The 22,954-nt window shown below is 37.7% G+C and overlaps 1 protein-coding gene across 8 annotated transcripts in view; it reads right to left on the reverse strand.

Moving 5' to 3' along the window:
• Positions 1 to 5,534: 5,534 nt before the first annotated feature.
• Positions 5,535 to 22,954, reverse strand: part of YAP1 (Yes1 associated transcriptional regulator) — an 88,607-nt gene continuing 71,187 nt past the window's right edge. For all 8 annotated transcript variants that reach the window (XM_071555222.1, XM_071555210.1, XM_071555215.1 and 5 more), the window contains 3 exons: positions 14,359 to 14,489; positions 10,509 to 10,621; positions 5,535 to 9,920 (listed from right to left, as the gene is read on the reverse strand). In XM_071555222.1, the coding sequence (XP_071411323.1) occupies positions 9,682 to 9,920; positions 10,509 to 10,621; positions 14,359 to 14,489 (483 nt within the window). In that variant the 3' untranslated portion in view covers positions 5,535 to 9,681. The remainder of the gene's footprint in view (positions 9,921 to 10,508; positions 10,622 to 14,358; positions 14,490 to 22,954) is intronic.

Here is a 22,954-nt window from a genome sequence, read left to right on the forward strand (position 1 = left end):
CCAAATACAGAGGCCTGGGGAATCCCACTTGTGACCAGCCACCAGATGGATTAACTCCAGTCACCACCAATCCCTGGGCCTGGCTATCCAACTTTTTATCCAGCGAAGAGTGCAGCAGTCCAAGCCATGAGCAGTCTGTTTCTCCAGGAGAATGCTGTGGGAGTCAGTATTGAAGGCTTTACTGAAGTCCAGGTAGACAACATCCACAGCTTTTCCCTTATCTACAATGTGCGTCACCTGGTCATAAAAGATAACCAAGTTGGTCAAGCAGGTCCTGCCTTTCCTAAACCCAGGCTTCCCAGATTTTTGGCTTCAAAAGCATCATGAATCTGTTTCAAATGCCTGGACATCAACTTGTCATCTTACATTCCAGTGCTGCTGTTCTAACAAAGGCATACCTAGCAGCAAAGTCAGAGCACAGAAATAGTCCTACTCAAGTGCAGAATAAATCCACATGTTAATACATTTTAAAACAGTCTAGGCCCACCCATGGAGGCAGCTTAAATCTTCAAAACCAAAAGACACCCCAGCAACTGTCATGGGATCTTGGGGATGGGGAAGTAATCCAAAAACATTTTAATCTCTATTTAAAAAGAATAACTCCGACAAATAGCACAGTATGTGCTATGTGCCAGTGGAACATGGTGCTCAGTTGCTTTAGGCACCCATTAGGGGTTTAATCCCTGCCATGCATACACTTCACTCCATAACGTACCAGTTCCCTGTCTCCACAGCCACACACACGTCTCTGTGCTTGTGTATGCACATACATGACTGTGCAGTTACAGAAGGTACACACGCTAAGGTGCATAGCATGGTTATGCATCAATCTCAAAGGTAAACTTCAGTGCAGACAAATCTGATCTGCATCCAACTTCCCTTCTGCCCCAGCTTAAAAGCAAAAGATGTATTCTCATAGGGGGCAGTGACTGGTAATCCAGCTTCTTGTACTCAGCCCTTTGGTTTTGGGGTTTTTTGTGTGCAAGGGGCCTCTAAGTCCCCAAAAGCTGACTATTCAAAACTGGTTTCTTGAGAGGCAGCACAGTGGAATAACATGTGTGTTCATATTCTCTCTCATTATTAATTTTGGTTTTCTGATTGAAATGCTTCTATATCACATTTAAAAAACCTGAAGATATAAAAAATATGCAACTACTATTCAGACTTAATAACTGGGATGGCACTCCTATTGGATTTTTTTCCTTATGATGTCTAGAACAAATACAATGCTCATGAGAAACTGAGTTAAGGCAGGAAATTAGTGTTTATATATAGTGTGTCTATATATACACACACACAAATGCATACAGCGTTACTCTGTGTCTGTATATATGTACAGTGATGCAAGATTCTTTTCCCCCTCACACTTGTGATCAATGCACTTTCACCCCTAAAAGATTACTCTGGCTTCCCAGCAGCAGCTTATTACAAAAATTCAACCTAAAAAATAGCTAACAACTTAAGGACTTAGGCATAAACGTTATCAGAGGACAAACTGAAGCACATTAATCTGTCAGTGGTAACTGCACTCGTCTTCCACCAAATACAGGAGAATCAAGTTAACTGGTGAGCAGCAGAGGGCTAATTCAAGTCAGTTCACCCTTCCTCCTGAGTGTCCACATCCCAGTGAAAACCATCATTTGATATGCTCTAATACATTACCTTTCTATAATGTATCTGTGAGTTTAAGCTAGTAAAATCAGATGCATAACTTACACTGTACTGCAAAAATTATATTCCTATGTGGTGCTGCCCCTGAGTAGAAGAGCTCCAGAACAGCACAGTTCAAGAATGAATTAATAGGAAGCACTTAATGCTTTACACTGAAAGCATTTTGCAACATGAACATTTCAGTGCTCCCAGGATACAAGTAAATCCATGCACACAGCTTTCCTGGGAAATGGATAAATGCCTCACTTAGAGGCTTAGCAGAAAGGCAGATGTGCCATTACAGGGTAGGAGCCAACTTTACCCGGGGCAATGTGTACCCAGGTAGATTGTACATGACTACGTTTTAGAAAACATCTTTATTTCAGTTGTCACCAGTGCACTCACTGAAATAACGTGGTCATCTGTTAGATATTAGTGACATTAAAAATGAAATGCAAGCAAATGTGAAGAGTCCACCAGATGTGTTCACTTGGTTAGAAGCAAGACATTTCCAAGAGCAGCTAAGAAACACTGGCCTCATGCAGCTGCAAAACAGCTCTGCTTCCCTCCTATTTTCATGGATCTCACCAAACTCCATTACTTTTTTTTTTAAAGTGATGATAAAGCAAAATCCACATATCACAACAGTAAACTTCAGCAGAGATGACAGTTGTAAGGAACATGAGCCTTCCTGCAATCATGGATTTTCCTGTAAAACCAGCTTATTTTCTGAACCATGGCTAGTATATGGATGAGAGGAACATGGATACTGGTATCAGTGCTTCGATGGCAGGGTTTCTAGCATTCTTGCCACTAATCTGCAAAGTGAAATTTTATTTCTCAATGATCTATTGGTGCTTATCACTTCAGATTACTTAGAAGAATCTATACCCATAGAAAGATAACCAGATCCAGAAAAGCAGTTCACAGGAGCAAAGACCTTTAAAGAGAGTCATGTCTTAAGTGAAAAACAAAAAATTAAGAAATAAAGGAAGCCCCATAGTTTTACACACTCATGAATATAAATCAAACCCCAGGGCTTTAAAGCAGTTGCTGGATCACCTGTGGGCAGAGATGAAGGGGGTGGCAGGTCCAGGGTGCAGTGGCAGGGGAAGCTTTACGAGCCCAGCAGTTGTCACCTTTTTGTAGCACTGACTTCTCTCAGCAGCAGCCTCTATCACTCCTGTACAGCAAGAGTAAGGCGGATCCACAGGCTTTGCTTTTGCCAGCAACTTCTTGGACTACACAGACATTGGTAACAGCTTTCAGGCTGAAGGCCACTGTTCTAACCAGAAGGAACCACAGTTACTGCCATTTGCTCTGAGGTATCACCACCTAAATCACAACATTTCTTAGCACTGAGAGTCTGGGATTTTGTCATATATATACCTAACCAGTTATCTTGTTTCAACTGTAGACTTTGAAAGTCCAGGATTACAGCTGAACCTCTCAAAGGCCTCTGGGTCACACTCTTCAACAGCAGATGATGTGTATGAAAGGATTACATTTCTTGGTGAAGGGTCCCTTTTCAACCAAGAGACCTGAGACAACTGTATTTGCACACCTAACAGTGAAACTATGAGAGAAAGGCTGAATCAACTGTCAGCTTAAAATCCCAACACTGCCAACATCAGGTTTCAGTTCTGGGTAGGAGTCCTCCAGTAGGCACGAGTAGTACCCCTTGCCCCTGCTAGGACAGCTGGTTGCAGAAATCAAAAGCAATTAACAGCCAACTTTTCCAGTGTCAAACAAGAATAGGAAACCACCAAATCATGCTTGCCCGTAACTAACCTGTGACAGGAGTTGGGCAGCAGCATGTTTGGAGTCAGCCTGTAATTTCTATGTTATATTACAGACTTTAAACAGGATGGCAGCTGGATTTTGGAGAGAAGGAACTTGGCTTTCCTCTGGGGATGAACAGCATTTAGCACTACAGTCCGTTTTTAAGTGTTAGGAGAGCAAAACTCACAAACGGTAAACACGCTAGAGCAGCTGAGAAACAAGATATATGGAGGAAGAAAAAGGGCATTTCACGTGAGATCTAACGTACCACTTCTTATGAAGCTCGTTTGTTGTTGCAGAACATTGAAGGAAAAGCCTTCTGACCCCTCCCCTTAAAAAAAAATAGAAAAAACAAACAACCCCCTCCCCCCACTTCCTAATAGAGACAGGAAAATCCAATAAAATTACTTTGTCTCTCATGTTCTAATACACGCCAATTTAATACAGAAAAACCGTCAGCAGAGTGATCAACTTCATTCCCACATAGACAAAATACCAGTCAGTGACAGCCTTCATCTGTAGCATTCACTGTTACAACCTCTGCATGAAGACAGATGAGTTGGTCTGGAAAAGTAAAAATCATGAGGCAGCTTTGTCAAATATATCAGTATTTGTGTGTTTCTCATTCAACATGCTTCCTCAATCTGTAGAGAAAAATAACAGCTGTTTTATTTGAGGCATCAAGTACTGGATATTGTAGTTGGTATAAAGCTCTACCCTACATTCTAAAGATGATTCGATTCTTCTGTTAGTGTTGTTTTTACCTTTTCATGTCAATCAAGATCTCTCATGTTGTTCAGATGTCTTCCTATTATTTTGATGACACCTAAATTTAGAGGGTGCAGAAAACTACTGTGAGCAGTAAGAAGTGGTGACAAGGGAGAAGAAGCACAGCTTTACTCTTCAATATGAACATATAAACTCCGGATGCTGATACTGTAAGTAAAATCAATGGTCCCGTTTTATCCCTGAATAAACCTCCAAAACAGGAGGTGCTAGACAGATCATAGCCTGATCTCAAGTAATTATTTTGTTAACAATCCAAGATGAAAAATGCTTTTTTTGGCTAGTAACTTGCACTTGCTTACTCAAAAGCATACTACTTCTGACTCAAATTAGTATTTTTTATTAAAGTGTTATAAATATTTCAAAGACACTTGCCAAGTGACCCTGAAACACCTAGACCAAATATCCTGCTTTGCTGGAATACAGCCTATTTAGGGCTACCTCAGATCACTCATACTTCGATGACTGCAGTATGTCACCACTTTACAAATGAGAGTGGTATCAGCAGATAAAAATCGTGTCTTATCATTCCCTGGCACTAGTCTTCTACTCCCAGGTGCAAGGTGTGATGTTGGGCTTAAATTTAAAGGATCTGGGTGACTAAAGCTGGCTATGAACTCAGAAGTACAAGACAAATAGACAGAAGCATCAAGCCCTGCACTCATATTTAGGAAAACACAAATGCACTGAATTCCAGAGTGTTGGAGCATTTTGGTGCTGAATAGTAGTAACTCTGGAACTGCTAAAATGCAAATAGTGTGTGACTTTCGCCATTCCAAATTGCACTACATTAAAAACACTTTTCAGAGTTCTTCTTTTAGAGGAGGTCAGAATTCATGAATCCTCTCAAGATATTTTAAACAAAAAACTTCAGACACTTTCAAGGTACGTCATTACACATTTCACAATTCATAAGTCAAAACTTGGAAATGAAAATAGTGTCTTTATTGATAGTCTGCCACAAATTAATGCATAAACTTAGAGTTAGCCAAAAATTACCTGCCATCGGAACATGGCAAGCATATCTGCAAAAAGTGGATGCTTTCTTCTTGTAGTAGATAATCAGATGCTGTTACCAGCTCTTACTATAGTGCCATATGCAAATAAAGTATTGTTTATACAAGCTGCGTGATGCTCAGCAGAGTCACTGTCTCTTCATTATTGCAAGCACACAGAGATGTACACGTTAATGTTAAGCCTTCACTGAAATCAGTGGGACTCTGTCTCTCAGGTGAGCTTGCACACCATGTTTGCAGGACTGGATTTTATGACTACAGAAGCAGTGACAAGAGGGCAAGAACAGACGCACTACAATAGGCATTCCAACAATTCAATGCACCAACTTATCAAAGGAAATCATCTTTACATACCACTGAATGTTAAAAACAAACAAAGATGTTTAAGCACAAAGTATATATTTATAACAAAACAACTGAAAAAGTATTACATAAAGAAAAATAATGTAACAGAATGTACTCGAGTACCTAGCTTACAGTCATGCTCATATCTAAAAATAACATTGGTAAGTAATATATATAATTTTGGACATAATTCTCTAACATACAACATGATTCTGTGATTCTAAATGTGAAGAGTACTTTTTCCAAGATAGAGAACAAAAATTATTTTACACAGGCACACCTGTTAATTTGTATAAAAACATGTTTGTAAGTGGAAAGGTCACTGTAGTACTAATTTACCATGTAGTGTTAATCATGTTGAAATTGTCACTTCTCCTTTTGCATTGGTGAGCGCCAACACTGAATGGTACAATATTTGATCCATGTGGTTTACTGACACTGCAACCTGTTTCCAAGCAGTAGCCCTGCCTGGGGGTTAACAGCACAGTACTGTACAGCCCCATCTGTCTGCATAAAGTGTATTTATAACTAAAAGCTATTACAATTATTACAATGATTTCTGTTTCAATATATACAACAGTACAAAATACTACCCAAAACACTTTTGCATTTCAAACAATTTTAACCACTTCATGAAACAATGCGTTTGCAGAATTAAAAAAAAATCCAAATTAATGTTGATTGCCAACAATACAGTATCTCTATGGTATGTTTCCTAATAAATGAGAGAACGGAAATGTCTTATAATCAATTAAAATAAGTATCACAAAACATAATTAATGTTAGAGCAGTTCAAGGATTCCCAGTTTGTCAGTATCTACCCTAAGCAGTGCTACCCAAATACAGTATAAGCCATGTAGTGTTTCTATAATAATAAAACATTCAAATATTAAAGCTGCGACAAACACAAAAGCAAGGAAAGAAAATTTGTTCTGTACTCATTTCTGTTGTAGCAAGGTACAGCACATCAGGAGTTTGCACTCAGTGTACCATATCAGGTTGTGTGTGTACAGACTGGGGAATGAGATGCTGGCAAGCCAGGAAAGGGACCTGGGGGTCCTGGTCAATGGCAAGTTGAATATGAGTCAGCAGTGCCCTGGCAGCCAGGAGGGCCAACCGTGTCCTGGGGGGCATCAGGCAAAGCATCACCAGCCGGTTGAGGGAGGGGATTGTCCCGCTCTGCTCTGCACTGGGGCAGCCTCACCTTGAATATTGTGTGCAGTTTTGGACACCACAATGTAAGAAAGATATTAAGCCATTAGAGTGTCCAAAGGAGGACAATGAAGACAGTGAAGGGCCTTGAGGGGAAGCCGTATAAGGAGTGACTGAGGTCACTTGGTCTGTTCAGCCTGGAGGAGACTGAGGGGAGATCTCACTGCAGTTAAAACTTCCTTGTAAGGGGAAGAGAGGCAGGCACTGATCTCACTTTTGTGACCAGTGACAGGACCCGAAGGAATGGCCTGAAGTTGTGTCAGGGGAGGTGCAGGTTGGATATTTGAAAAAGATTCTACACCCAGAGGGTGTCTGGGCACCTGAACAGGCTCTCCAGGGAAGTGGTCACAGCACCAACCCTGGCAGAGTTCAAGAAGGGTTTGGACAACACTTTCAGGCACATGGTGAGACTCTTGGGATGTCCTGCAAAGGGCCAGGAGTTGGACTTGATGATTCTGGTGGGTCCCTTGCAACTCAGCATATTCTATGATTCTGTATGTGCTATGATACCTGGATACAGCTGTGGAAGACAACTGAAATGTAATCAACTCTGACTTTCCTTGCTGTTGTGGTTTTATGTCAGATCATTCAAGTTATAAGAACTTAGTGTCTTTTTTTTTTTTCTTCTCCTGAAGGGAAGGTGAGAGAAGAATTCATGAAATTGCAAAAATGCTACTAAAATCCCTATCTTGGACACAATACACTGCTTTAGGAGCTACCGTGTCATTGCACAATATAAGTGGCCTATTAATCGCTGAATTATTGGTGTAGCAGAATATATTTGTCACTGTGGATGTGTTTTAAAAACTGGTGTTTTAAAACTTGCTTGTATCCTGTAACAAGCCACAAAATTTTTTTTCAAACACTAATAGCCTTATGTAAAATAGTAAATGTACATTTATAGTGGCAAATTTCAAATCTCTGCCTCTGCTGACTCAGCTTTTAAAATGAACGTGTTTCAGTTTTAATTCTGTACATCATCCTAAAACAGAACTATTTCTGAAGCATAAAAAAGTCAAAATGGCAATGATAATATGTGGGGGTTTTTGTTTGTTTGTTTTGCTGATTCATTCCTAACTTGAAAAATAACGTCTTTACAAAAAGGCAAAACAATAAAACCCCAAAAATCCCTCCTCAGGAGTAGTCTCAGCTATCTGAGATTTTTTTTCAAAACCAAGTTTCACACTTACAGTATTTTTACAGTCATGCTATACACCCTTAAAAATAAAGGCTCACATTGAGAAATGGTGACAGGCCCTTAAGTACATAGGTGTTAACTGGTGACACTATTTTTCATCTGAAAAAAAACAACCCAAAAGCCCCACAAAAATTCATAGCTTATACTGAAAGTTTCATTAATGCTCAATGTGATCATTTAAAAATACTCTTTGGAAACTTATGTCAACTCCTGCAGACAACTTAGTGATACATCTTTTCCTGTTAAAATAAAGGTAATTCATATTTCACCTCTACCCCATGCTAAGCTCTACTACTAATATACACTTCATTACCTGCTCATGTCACCATCTAACACATATCTTTACATTCTCTTCTACATATACTGCCCAGGGCTTATTTTTCACCAAATAGAATTCAGTAACTATTACACTTCAAAGTTTTAATTGAGGATTTTTTTTGGTGTTCTAGCCTTTTCATTGCAATGCACAGACTTTTTGTCCATGCTTAACTTAAGAAAAATTTTTCATGTTTTTTTTTTTCCCATTAAGGATTTTAAAATCTAAACTCACTTATAGACCAAAACTGAAAAACAGAAGAGAGATTAGATGCATATAATTTTAAAATGGTTTCTGCTACTTTAAAATGCATTTAAGAATTGTACATACAACATAGTATTCTAACTTTTACAGTGCTCTAATCAGATTCTAATTCAAAATCTTGCAAATATACACGAAAAATAAGCCACTGGTCATGAATTCTAATGATTACATTCAAAGCTAGCCTTTAAAAAAAATAAAAAAAGCTACAGGCAAAACATACTGGTTTATGTACTTACTAGCTTATCAGGCTACAATAGGTGTGTTTTAAGTATAAAAAAGCAGACAACTCAGATTTAAATAAGACTGTGTGAAATCAGAAAAAAACTTTAGATTTCACTATTAAAAAAAAACAAGAACACCTATAATTACTTCCCATCCTACAGCTACAGTTAAACCAACTAACAAAAATAATCAAAGTATTTTTGACAAACAAAAGTTAGGCTAGAGTATGTGGCAACAATCAAGTTCATACATGTTTCTATGTAAAATGACTCATGATTTACTATAACATAAAATATGAACAAGAGCACTTTGTGACTAATGAAAGAGCTACTAGTAGAAACACTTAATGCCAAACAGTCTTCAGCCCTCCTTTAAGTCGTATCTCCAAATCAGTATTGACTTCTTTTGACCAGATACATCATTTTTGGCTTGTCACCCTAGTATGTCATGTTTTACCACTTGTCACAGGCAGCAGGAGAGACAACTCGCTAAGCAAACTACAAGCAGTGACATGCAGAAATTAACTTTCAAATCTGAGCACTTAGATAAAATGATACGCAAGCGCACATTAGGACAGAAGGAATGGCATTCGTCATCCAAATAGGCTCATCATCCCTCCCCACCCCCCTTTGAACAGTAGTTGCAACAGCAATAGAAAAAGATCAAGATGTCTGTTCTTCAGAGTCAACTGTGGAAAAAAGTCAGCAATATATAACAGCAGCGATGGACAAGGAAGAGCAAACTGAAAGAATCTTGTTGAGTATTTGTTCATTTACTTTTTCTGAACACAAGCCAAAGTGTGCCACATTGGCTTGTTCTGAACTTCAGATACAGATGTCCTAATCTCCTTAGATCCTTCACAGATTTAGAATTCAGTCTCCCTGAGGCCCCTATAACCAAGTAAGAAAACTCTCTTTATCTAGCTTGGTGGCTGCCAAGACAGATTCCATGTCATTAAGGATGTCAGAGCTCAAAGCCTCTTGCAGACTTGGCATCAGTTCTTCTCCTTCTATATTCATCCCATCTCCTTCCAGTGTCCCAAGGTCCACATTTGTCCCTGGAATGGCTTCAAGGTAGTCTGGGAAACGGTTCTGATGGGATGGTATGTTACTTTGGCCGATACTGTCACCTAGTTGTAACACAAAGCAAGATGGATATTAAATATACTGGAAGTACCAAACGTATAATTTATATCATGACAACTGGATAAAGGTTAATCCTATATCTCTTGTATTGTACAAGCAACGTAAATCATAGAAATCAATCACAAAACCCAAAGATAACTTGAATGTATGCAGATGTACAAACTTTCACCTACTGGCCCACATCTCTACAGATCTTTGATGTCATTTAGTGTAATTTGTTTTTTACACTTTAAGGAAAAAGACAATACTGAGTCAAATACAATTTTGGAGTAGTATTAACAACACTGGGCGAAGTCCTGTTCTTAGCTCTGAACAAACAATATTACTTTAAAAAGCAAATTCCTTGTAACACATTCAAATTCCTTATAACAATAAGAGTGATAGTATTTCAAATATGTTTTTCACAAATCTTACCATAATATTTCTATTACAGAAATAGGGGAAGTAGAAGAAATAGAAGGTAGAAAAACAATGCAAAAAGTATCACAGCTTCTCAGAGTTGCTTGTTTTCATTGCAAATGGATACAAGTGTATTTGCAAAATATGAATTAAAAATGTACAGAAAACCAGACCTGTATCCATCTCATCAACACTGTTCAGGAAGTCATCTGGGGTTCTGGGTACACTGTAACTGCTCATGCTAAGTCCACTATCTGTGCTTTCATCTCTGGAGTGATATGTTCCACTGTAACAGAAGAAAGGGAGAAAAAAACCGAGGATTTTTAAAGAAAAAAAGAGGGTTACTAAAAAAAAAAATTAAAACATATGCTTGTTTTGAACCAATTCAAGGGCTTTGGGCATTACTGTCATGATAAAAAACTGAAGCCTTTGTGTGAGACACCCAAGTTTTATTTCATGCAGACCTTTTCAAATTAAAACCATATTATTTAGATTCCATTTAACTTGATGAGAGCATGCTCAAGGCAGCTTTAAGAAACTGCCTACTTGTGTTCTGCATAATTTTCATCTTTTCACACCTGCCACAGCTAAAACCATTGGAAGCATTTCAGATAGTCTGTAATGATTTTTAAAATAATAATAATGATGGTGCACCCTTTCATGCTTCCACAAGGATAAAAAAAACATATTTCTAACTACTAATGTCTCCATGTTCAATCAACCACTGAAGTATATTTTTAGATCACTGCTGTTATAAATAGTTGGAACTCCTTTAGCAATTCTTCAATTGCTTCCCACTACTGCATTACTACTTGTTCAGTCATACGTGTCAAGGCAAGAGAGTGCCCTAATATAAATCAAATACTGGTACAGAAGCCATCCTGTAAACAAACCCTGTTCAGAATGATCCTGTTGACAGAACAGTTAACCAAACTGATGGCATGAGGCCTTACATGCACTCACTTTCTTACTGCCATCTTACTGCCAGCACAGCAAGAGCAAGAGAGCCACAGTGGGAAATTTGGAAAGGGATAGGGAAGTTGGCCAGTGTATTGAGTTTATGTAGCAAGGTGTCCGCAGGGATATAGTGTGCAAGAAGGCACCAGGAGCTGATCCCATGTCTGACCCAGCTGCTTCCAGCTGGCTTCAAAGTGGTCCAACTGCCTAAACCTGTGCCCATCAGTAACAGTGGTGGTACCTTTGTGACAGCATATTTAAAAAAGGGTAAAAATGCTGAACAGCAGATAGGAAAGAAGAGTTAGAATATGAGAGAGAAACAGCCCTCCAGGCACCAAGGGCAGTGAAGAAGGAATGGGAGGAGTAGAGGTTCCCTTGCAGCCTGTGATGCAGACTATGCTGAAGCAGGATGTTCCCCTGCAGCCCATGGAGGACTCTGTGCTGCAGCATCTGGGCATGCCCTGAAGGAAGCTGGAGTCCATGGACAGCCCAAGCTGAAGCACCTCACTACCTCCCTCCCCCTGCATCTCCTAATATCCAGTCTTCACAAAGTATTTTCAAAATCTGGATTTCTTCCAGTTGTGGTAGCATTCACTGAGAATGCTTACTGATTTTCCAGCCTGCATACTAAATGAAGATCAACTTGATTACTCTTCAAATTAGCATCTGAAGGCATACTGGTCCTTCTCATAATGTGCTTGTGAAGTATATAGTATATGCCTTTTTGTTCAGTATGAAGAACCAAAAAGGTGATGAACAGCTATTCAACACTGAACGCCAGTACAATGCTGTATGCCATATATATATTAGATTTCATGGGGACATCTTTACAAGAAAGGAACCTAACATTTCTTTACAGTGAAATCATAAATATTTCTCTTTTTTTAGATTGAGTTTAAAAATAGAGTAACCACACATTGATACAATCCTAATAAATAAACTATTTAAAACTTCTGTGAAAAAAAAGCCAGTTTACTTTATGGGACAAAATACTAAAAACAGAACAGAGACTATGCTGAACTAAATCACTCTAGTGGAGAAGCCTTTTTGGCTCCTGCTCTCACACTTGGAATGTCCAGCACTCCTCTTCAAATCACTCCTTAATACACATTTCCTCTTTCTTCCACAAGGATTTCTTCATTTAGTAGTCACACCACCCAAAATTACCACATGCAACCAAACAGCATTACCCAAAATAGAGTGAATTCTTCTTCAACTAATAACTGTTAAAATATGTGTATATAAAAGAAGAAATACCAATTTAGGAGTTAAACTGAGAATTACCATCACTACCAATATAAATCTAGCAGACAAAAATATATGAACAATGTGGTGACCCGTTCAAAAAAATCATATATGCCACAATGACACTAAGTACTGAAGACAGCAGGCAGAAGACTAGACAATGTAAATGAAAACACTACTGCACATTTTTTCAAATTGCTCCAGTATAGCAATTATTTTCTGAGATTTTTTTTTCTATTATATAGGGATGGAAAACTACCTAAACTTTGAATATCTAACTTTGGGGCCTAACATTAGGACTGTCTCACCAGGAATTCCACATACACCCTATAAAGATACAAAGAAGCATTTCCCTAAGTCTGAACTTTAACATAATGAATACCAGTAAGACTGGACCAACTCCTGGACTGCTGTATCTAAGTCAGAGACAGCAAAGCATTTTCACAAATGTCCTTTCTTAAAAATCCCTTTCCCATACCTATATGGCAGAATTAAACATGCTGATGCACATACAAAAACCCAAAAGGAGACAATGCTCAGATCAAAATGTAAATTAAGATATTTTGAACTCACGTACAGATTTTCAGTATTTTGTGTGGGGTAAGGGCTACAAAAAACCCTGCAGTCAAATTTATATGCAACTAGGCAACTTCTGCATTTTACAGTAAATATCATCCTGCCAGGGAATTACAAAACATGAATTTGCCCTTTCTAGCTTCTTTCCTGTTTGTAGTTGAAGGCAAAGATCCATCACTTTATTTTTCATGTGTGTAGACTCACAATGGATAAACTGCATTAGTCCATTGTTGTGGCCATTAGAAACCTGAAGATGCATTTCTTTCGGGTCAGAACACAGGTTTTGAAGATGCAAGGACTCGTGTATGTATGATGGCAAGAGCCTTCCAGAAATGCAAGCTAGTATATTACTATAACACATCAAGACCATTATCTCTCTACAGAGGCTTCTCATAGGAGAGCAGGTCAGGTTTAAAATTACTTGTCCTTTTTATTCCACAGGACAAGGCCAGCACAGTTGCAGCTCACAGGAGATCCCAGGATGAATTCCATAGAGGATAATCCCTCAATCTAACAAAAAAATGAAGTCTTGTAGTCATATTTGTCTGTGCAGGAGATAAATACACCCAAAAGGATTACCCAAAATACAGGTATCACTTATCTCAAGCTGCAGCAGTTTCTCCAAAGTTGTAACATTTAGCATGAAGCATTTACAAGCTGTAATTTGAACAGTATTTCCAGCAAAACAAATACTTGAACTCAGAGGGATTAAGGAAAACGTTATATGAAAGACCAGTCTATACTGTAAAATTCTAAATCTTGAATTAATGTACACACTTCAAAATAATACAGTATTTAAAATTAGACATGTCACTATTTGCAGACCTAACATTAACAGAGTAAAAATACTGCTGAATAGCTGAAATGGAGGAAAAGAGTGAATGGAGAAACCTTAAAGTTAACCTCAAGGTGTAGTCCTAAATGTGCCTCACAGTTCATTTGATCTCACAGCAAGCTATTCACAAATTCTTTGAGTCAGTAATTTGAAATGACTGTTAGTCAACAGATGATGCAGAGGCAAACATGTTATGACTTTGAATAAAAACCTTTCTACAAGTCTGAACAGACTACTTCCTCCCACAGGAGACAGCTTTTAATCCTCAACTTTTACTAGACTTGCCATTTAAGGAAAGATTCATTTACAGCTGTGGCTCTTGGCACAGACAGATGTTCAAAATAAACTATTACATGTACCAAACAGAATTTTAAATCCATTTTTTTACTCTAGTAGCTACTCATACAAACCTGTTAAGAAAGGGATCAGAACTATTTGTAGTCATTGTTCTCAGTTCCTGAGACATTCCAGGAGATGACACGGGGTTTTGAGATCCACCATCTTGTTCCATTGTTGGAAGCTGGCTACGGAGAGCCAATTCCTAGAACAGCAGAAGAGGGGAAAAGGGAGATCATGTTAGGTATCTGAATGCATTTTTCAGATACATAAACACGTGATATTACAGATAATTGATACTTTTACTGCTTTCAGTTAAGAGTTAAATGAAATTAAGTTTCTGAGGACAAAGCAAGAATGTGTCCTGGCTTCAATGATAATGCAAGTTCCACCAGTCATGCCCAGCATTACAGACTGCACTGTAGACGTATTTATGGATATAACTATCTGTATGTTTACATAAATAGTTTCTAGTTAATTTTTGCTAAGTCTATTCTTAAGACCAAAAAAAGACCCTAAAGATATGTCTGTCTAGCTCTGCTGACTAGCACTTTTCCCCCATTTCTTTTAAATTATAATTTAGTCCTTGGTGTCCCTTGTACCTTTCATGTTTCAGTCAGCAAACTTTCAAGTCTTTCCATAAAAACTGTCATTCACTTTTCCTTTTTCAGGCATGTATTATGAAATTTCTGTCTGATCAAATCTATTTGATTTCTCCCATCTTCAAATCTTTAGAAATTTCTTAGTAAAACTAAGACACTGCTCTTCTGAAGTTCCAAACCTGGATTACATATATATTTTTACATGTCTGACTGTTCACCAGCTTAGATCAAACTATCCATAAAGCTTGTCATTAGCAATTAACGAAAATAAGTTTTTACATAAAATTCATGAAATTAAAGGTGGATGGAGGTAAGCAGCATTTTATGCAACTTCCAATGACCCCTCTCCCCCTTTTTAAACAAGTAATCCATGAGTTACATACGTGAAATATAAAATAATTTTCTTCAAGCATCTCTCCTAAAACATAATCAATGGCTCACCAAGACTAAGCTTGGTTAATGTAGAGACTCATAAATAAAACCACTGACTATCTTGTTAGTAGTAGTATCACATACTATCAGTAGTATGTAATATCCAGGTTTTGCCTGGAAAGCTAATCTCAGGCAAAACCAATCTTGTCAGTCTTGAGAATACTCATTATTTCTCACTTGTAAAGTGAGAGGTCTTCATCTATTCTTAATGATAAGCCTAAGGACTAGTGTACTGTAGGCTTGTACTATATAAAAGTAACCTTCCTCCAATTTTCCTTTAAAGTGATTTCTTTTAAAAAAAGTTTAAGGTTATTTTCCAGCAGACTGTGCTGAATACTGAATGCTTCCCTACTGCTTGTTTTTTTCTCTTCTAACCTGCATATGCTTCACTCCCATCCCTGTGGATTATTATTCCATGTATTCCTTTAATACCAAGTTTTATGTTTTGTACTAGAAGATTTTCTCACTACAGTTGATTAGGTCTTTGCAGAAAGTGTAAAACATACCATTTTTGTGTTCATCACACCCAACTGCCTCCTCCAAGTACATCCAGTCCCTTGCTCACCATAACTTACTTTGCCACTGTTCTAACAAATAGAGATAATACTCCCTCATTTTCAGATCACAGGATGCCAGGCACCTTTTAATAATTTCTAAAGGCATATCTGTACAATTTTCATTTGCTTTTGTAATAAACCCAAGTGCAAAGCCTATATAATGAGGTCTTACTTCACGGCTAATTTTACAAACTTGTATCAATCACAAGTTATCTGATATACAGGTAGATTAAATCAATTAAAAAAAAAAGGCGCTTTTCTATTCTGGAATGCTTCCCAAACAGTGATCTGAAGAAGGCAGAAGGTCTTAAAGCAGCCATTCTGGAGACTTCTCAAGAACTGCTCACTCACATGCTCTTTTTCCCCTTCCCTCTTGGTTTGATCTGTACATTGCACCTTTATTTCCTTGGGATGCAGTCCCTGACTAGGATGAAGAGGAGGAGCCAAAAGTGCCAGCAGACTGCAGAAGAAGCTTAATCACACAGCAGTGCCACAAGGAGCGGTAAGAAAGCAAAACCTACATGGAGTCATTTCTGTACACGAAGCACTAAAGTGCTATTGTATGTCATTGTATGGTAGGTCTGGTCTTTCCAATCAGCACGAGTTGAGAGAGAGAGATGAGAAATCCATACATGTCCCCTCTCCAAGAACTACTGACACCAGGAAAGAAAAACCTCACAAATTCTTTTCTGTCAATCACATTTCACTTGAAAGCCCAGTAAAAAGAGATGTATTAAACCAGGAGAGAGACCTGTATTTTGCCTATTCTTTGGCACATACAACATAGTCAAACTAGTATTTTTAAAATTAGTACTACTTTCATCCTTGTTTCAACAACATTGCTAAAAATGCAAAACTATAACTATTTTTAACTATTTATAAGTAGCATTACTGATACTTATTCAGGAGTCAGAAGCACTTTCCCCTCGAAAGAATGTTACTACATTACTCATTTAAGTAATAAATTTATGTCATTCTGGTAGTCTAAAAGAAACTACAAAAAAAAGCTGAGCTAGTCAGAAACAAATACAGAGCCATTTTTAATCATTATGTAAGATAAGCAGGTTCCCACAAGCCCTAAAGAGTATATTAAGACTATTTTTCCTAAAAGGTGCATGTAATGGAAGCTGAAGTTGCACTGCTTGAAGAATGGTCTTTCCATTTCTCCTTCCTTGTAAAACTGATTTGCAATAAAAAAGTTATGTGTTTCCTATACTTAAAAAAATGTAAGGGAGTGTACAAGCCTCTCCCAGCTCCAAACTAAGCAACGTGAACTCTAGGCTTTTAGTTCATGCTTTAAAACATGTCCTTTATTAGAAGTATTTAAAATCTGGAGGCAAAAATAAAACCATTACAAAATCCTGGCTTAATTTCTATAACTTGATCTCATCCTATTTTTGTAAGTATGTCAAACTTTTTTTAAGTACCTCTGGGAAAAGAAAAGATTAGTATTCTTATTGTTAATACAAAAGCTGAATTTTTGTTTTTATGTAAAGACCAAAATGACCTCTCATCTCCTTAAATATTTTTAAAAATAAGGTCAGCACTGTGTAGTTTATCTGGTTGACCTTATCCATGTTTTTTGTCATAACTGCATACAGATTAAGTTTTACATGAAGTTCCAGGTCATTCACACTATGTTCAAAGTAACTTTATAAAAATACCTTTTTCAGGGCATTTTTATCTTCATGTGGTTTTGTGGAAAGGCAGGTGACTCCCTTGTGCAACTCACTTCTCATACTCTTACCGTATCAAACATATGATATGCTACTCAATTTTAATTGATATATCCTTATAATTGATTTTATAAACATAATATTTCTGCCCTCAACCACTCTACTATCAAATGATCTACACATTTCCCTGGGATGGGAGAGAAGTTTTAAGGGAAAGACAAGACCATAACACTTATGGGCAGACTGACAGCACCAGTTACTTCCTTGTATTAACTGTTTGCATTCTTTTGATGGCCACAGAGTTACAGCACATATACAAAAGAAATAGGGAAGATACACAGATGAAAACAAATGAACTCAGCAATGAAGAGTTATGCAAACTTGTGAAGAGTAAGGGGGAAACATACCATTCACTGTTGCAATCAAGAAAACCAGCAAAATTAATTTACGAGGTGATACTCACAAAGTGATAATTGTGTTGCATACATCTGGAAAAGAATTCCATGCTAGAGCATAGCAAGCACAGATAGGGCAGCATAAACAGGAATAGACTTTTGTAATGAAAGTTTGGCTTCTTGCCCTGTTTTGTAGTCCTCTGCTGTTCCACTGCTTCATGCCTCTCTGGGTATCCATTTGCCCCTGGCTCCACAGCACTACACCTGCCCTGCTGAAGTGCCTCAGACCACTGTAAGGCAGGTCCCTACTAGCAGGAGTCAGCAATCAGGAAGGCCATGCACAGCTGAATGGTATCCCTCTACATTTTTTGCTTGCCTTTAGCAAAAGCTGCTATTCACACCTTTCTCATACTTGGGTAAACATGACTTCTATCTTCTGCTGCCCAACTGCTTTAGCAGTACTTCTTATGATTAAGTTTTGCAACTGCAAGTCACACTGGTGACTCCAGGAAACCCTCTGCAGTTAGCTACAAATCCTGTACAGACCTAAAATGTGTCCTGAAGCAATTGGAGGCACAAAACAGAGACACAGGCAATCAATGCAGTTCTTGTTTACTCTATAGACTCCAAGATAAAGATCTACATTCACAGGCAGTCAATACAATTATTTTGTTTATCTGTAAAGCTTAGGGTGCTGCAAGGCCAATCAAGAGCTTCTAAATTTTCAGGTTATTAATATAATACAAATATCTTTCCTATGGGCATCTTCCAGCTACTAAGCTCAGCATTTTCCATTTAAACCAACAGAGCTCATGAAACTCAAACTCGTGCCACACAAACTAATAAAGTTTCACTTAGATCTATGGTTTTCAATAAGGCATGAAGCTATACTATTTCAGGACCTGAATAACTTTTAAAGCATTTAGTTCCAAAGATGGCTGAACAACAGCAATGTTGCTTTTGCAGTAAGCTGAATTTCACATTTTATATACTTTGATGGCAGACAGCATACACTTCCCTTCCTCCCCTAATGCAACCACACAGGACTCCCTTTCCACAACTTAAGTCTCCATCTGCTTATTTATGTCCAATCATGTATTTGAAGTGGTACCTTAATGTGTGCTCATCAGAAATACCAAAGATAATAATGAGGTCAAAGAACTTCTCCATAATTTCTGCAGGACACCACATTTCAAGCTGAAATCCTTGACGCTTTGACAAAACTTTTCTGTTTATTTCACAGTGTTTAGAAGCAGCAGTTTTTTAGTCAGTGCAGATGATCTTCATCTCTTAATCGCTATGGGTCAACACAGTGGGCAATTTCTAAGTGACTTTCTACTGATAGTTACAGATGGCCTTTGACTGCATGTTCTTACCCCTCCCTTCAGCTGGAACTGAATTTGTATGGCCATACACTAAGAAAAGTGAGGAAATAGAGCTTCAGCTCATAGATTATGCAAAAAAGATGCTAAATACATCCTGTTCTGCTGCCTTATTATTAAGGCAATCACTGGCAGACAGCCGAATTTAAGATGTTAAACTGCTGCAGTTCAGTTTGCCAAAGCATGTCTACCAGACCTCTCAGCAAGAAGTAATTTTATTAAGAAGCAAATATTTTGCTTAAAAAATACCACACAACTCCTCAGCTGCAGTCTTCAGCCCTGGTTTAGGATGGCTCTAGCCAGTTGGCTAAATCTTCTCATGATTTAATTTCCAAAGTCATGGCACTGCATAGGTGTGCTGTCTTATGTGTAAGCCTCATGGTACTCTGTAACAAAAGCCTGTGCAACTGATGTTAAGTAAATGACAGGGACTTGACAGATTATTTAAACTAACCTTTAGCTACCTAAAATACAAGTGCTTTCCTAGAATCAGATGTCTATATAAAGACAATATGCTAAGACTTGTTATTACATGCTGAATTTACTGCCACAGACTAAAGGAATCAATTCATTAATTACAAAGATTTTTGGAAGGTAGTCCAGTGAACAGCAACAGTTTGTTACCTAATGAAGTCAAATATTCCTCCTAACTAAAGTGTATCAAACATTTCAATGAAAACTGGCATAAATAAATGCATACAAAGTTGACTTCTTCCTTGGAATCTTACGATACCACACATGCTGCTCAGCTCCCTCATCTTCATGACAGTTCTTCAGTAATAGTTTGTTATTGATTTTGGACAGTAAAGATTTCTGTCCACTATGCTAAAGAAACATCTAACAAAACTTAAACCACAAGGGATAAAGCCAAACCTAGCCCTAGTAAAAAGAGTTATAAAGCCACTAAAATCTGACAAAAGGGTCACAAAAAATATCTTAAGTCTTCAGTAAAACTTCCAGTCTCACTGACATCATGGAAGTTATGAGAGTACAGAATTCAAGACTGCACTTGTTTTTAATGATGCCTTCCTTACTTTCTAGAAAATGTCACAAATCTGACAGAAAGATGGCTTTGTATTGGTGTGCATGCAAAGTGACTGAAAATATCTATTCTTGAAAAATAATTTATTATTATTGTAAGAAATTAATACTTTCTTGGAATACTTGAAATCTTCCCAACTAAGCTGATAAAAGGAGTCAAACACCAACCAAGATGAGCTTCTAGAAAATAGGAATCATAGGGAATTAAAATAGTATTTCAAACCCAGTTACTACTCAGGGCTGTAAGTGGTTATGTTTTATGCAGTGCAAATATGAAAAACAGTATGAAACAAAACCCAGTGACTGAGAAGACAGTGACAGACTGGCCATATGTCTTTGCAGATTCTACACTGAGTAGGGGAATTTCCACAACGTCACTCAAAAGTAGATGAGAAATCAGTTCCACTCAACTGGACACAGAATATGAGAGGTACTTCATAAAATACAAAGGACAAAAGAATGGAGACAATCAACAGAGAGCACATTCCAGGTACGCAAAACCACCAAGAAAGTAGCACAGAAGTAACAGGAAGCCAAGGTGGAAAGCACAGCTGAGCAGAATAGCAAGGAGCAGAGCTGTATCTGATTCTCAGGGATCTCATTTCAGTGCTAGAAACAAGCAGCAGATACAGAATGAGCAAGCATATACATAGGAACCTATCTTGTAAATGTCTGTGTAGTATGCTGATCTTACCAGCAAATACCCTGATATTTGCAGCAGATAAATAAGAAATGTTCCAGTCTTAGCACAAGAAAGTAGTTTGCACAACATCGAAGAATAATGCTATGAGTACTTTGACATTATTTGCCTCTGTTTCTTTCCATGGCATACCAGAAGACAAGAAATCTGTTACTTAAGATCTGGTCAGTTTTATGACATATACAAAAGTTGATTGACATCTGCTCTAGGTGAGACATTGACAACCAGATGCTAACTGCAGGAAAATGGAAGAAGAGCTACTGGGGATGGAGAGAAACTCAAGTAGTTCAATCAGTTCACTAAGACAGATAGGCATCTTTAAGATTTCACAAATAATTGATGATGATGATGGTGATGATGATGATGATGATGATGATGAGCACTAAGTAACTGATCAGATGCTCAGTGTTTTCAAATTTCCTGATGTATCAACAGCTCTTGATTATGAACAGTAAGTCTGGAAGTTACGATTTTTGCTACAGATACCTTTATAATAAAATACATCCTCATTCAAACAAGAGTATCTTACTGTGCTGAGCAATTGTTTACTCTTTCCAGACAGTGCTAAGGCCTTCATACATAACACCTGAGTGTCACTACATTATACTACAGTATCATGGCAGAGAGATAAAAACTGACAAGGACGCTAGAGTCACTCAATACCATAAAAAACATGATTGTAGATATCAATGCAACCATGGTACTGTATCAAGGCTACATGGGCAAAAATGTCAAGAAGGAAGAGGATGGGCTAGATGACTTCCACCAGTCCCTTCTAATCTGTTTGATTCTATGATTAAGAAAAGTGCAGAGAACCAGTGAAAAGTTAAGGAACGTTTCTCAGATTTTTTAATCCATATAAGCCACATATTTCATTAGAGGCAAGCTTCAAGATCGCTGCTGTCACATAATTCCTTTACAAACAAAAGACCTTATTCTTCCCTGAATTAAGAGCACTGAATGCATAATGATTTTATTTTCAGTATTTCTTAAGGGAACATCCAAAATTTAGCATGAGAGGCTATTGTTCTGCCATCAAGTACAGCTTTATCATCATGAAAGCAGATAATTCGTCTAAACTTCATAAATTTTATTCAAAAAGAAAAAAGATCTGTCAAAAAGAAAAAACTGACCAAAGAAATGTTCATTCTTTCTACTGATTTTTCACAAATTTGTTAGGTCAACTGTGACCAGACTGGAAGTACAGATTGGGACTTTAGTAACAGCATCATCAGAGAAGAAAGACAATTGCCTCTATAGTACAAGGCCTCAAGAAGCATTTAGAGAATGATTTCCAGAAGCAGTTCTCTAAGCATTTTCTTCCACCTGTGGCTGCTCATTACATTATCAAGGTGACACATGAAAATCCAAAAAATACATTTAGATAATAATAATATAGTATTATTATAATAATAATCTAGTGTTATAGAACGTTGAAGTTGACATGATTATCTGCTTTTCTATCCAACAGATCACTCAAACATACCTTGATTCATTAGCAAATGCAGACTAACAAAACTGATCCCAGGCAGGTGAGTGTGTATAAATGAGCCTGGTATGTGAAGCCAGTTTCAATGTAACTGCAATCCTGAATTTTGCACAAATCTTTTCATCAGTTCCCATCCCAAACAAAGCAGAGTGACCACTACATATGCATTTAATGAATTATCAAGATAGTTCCCTTTGAATTTTTGCAGCCTTTTACGATTTAAAGCCAAAATTTCAAGAAGTTCCAAATATCTCATCTTATAGAGTTAAGTATGAAACTGGTACCAAAGTTCTCCATTTGCTGCATATTTCTGAGCTGGCTACAGGAAGAAGTTACTGTGGAAGAATGAACAATGGTATGACAAAGCTTCAGGCATACAAGAAAACATAGAATACG

The sequence above is a fragment of the Pithys albifrons genome, chromosome 1 (assembly GCF_047495875.1).
Source record: "Pithys albifrons albifrons isolate INPA30051 chromosome 1, PitAlb_v1, whole genome shotgun sequence".
Taxonomy (NCBI): Eukaryota; Metazoa; Chordata; class Aves; order Passeriformes; family Thamnophilidae; genus Pithys; species Pithys albifrons.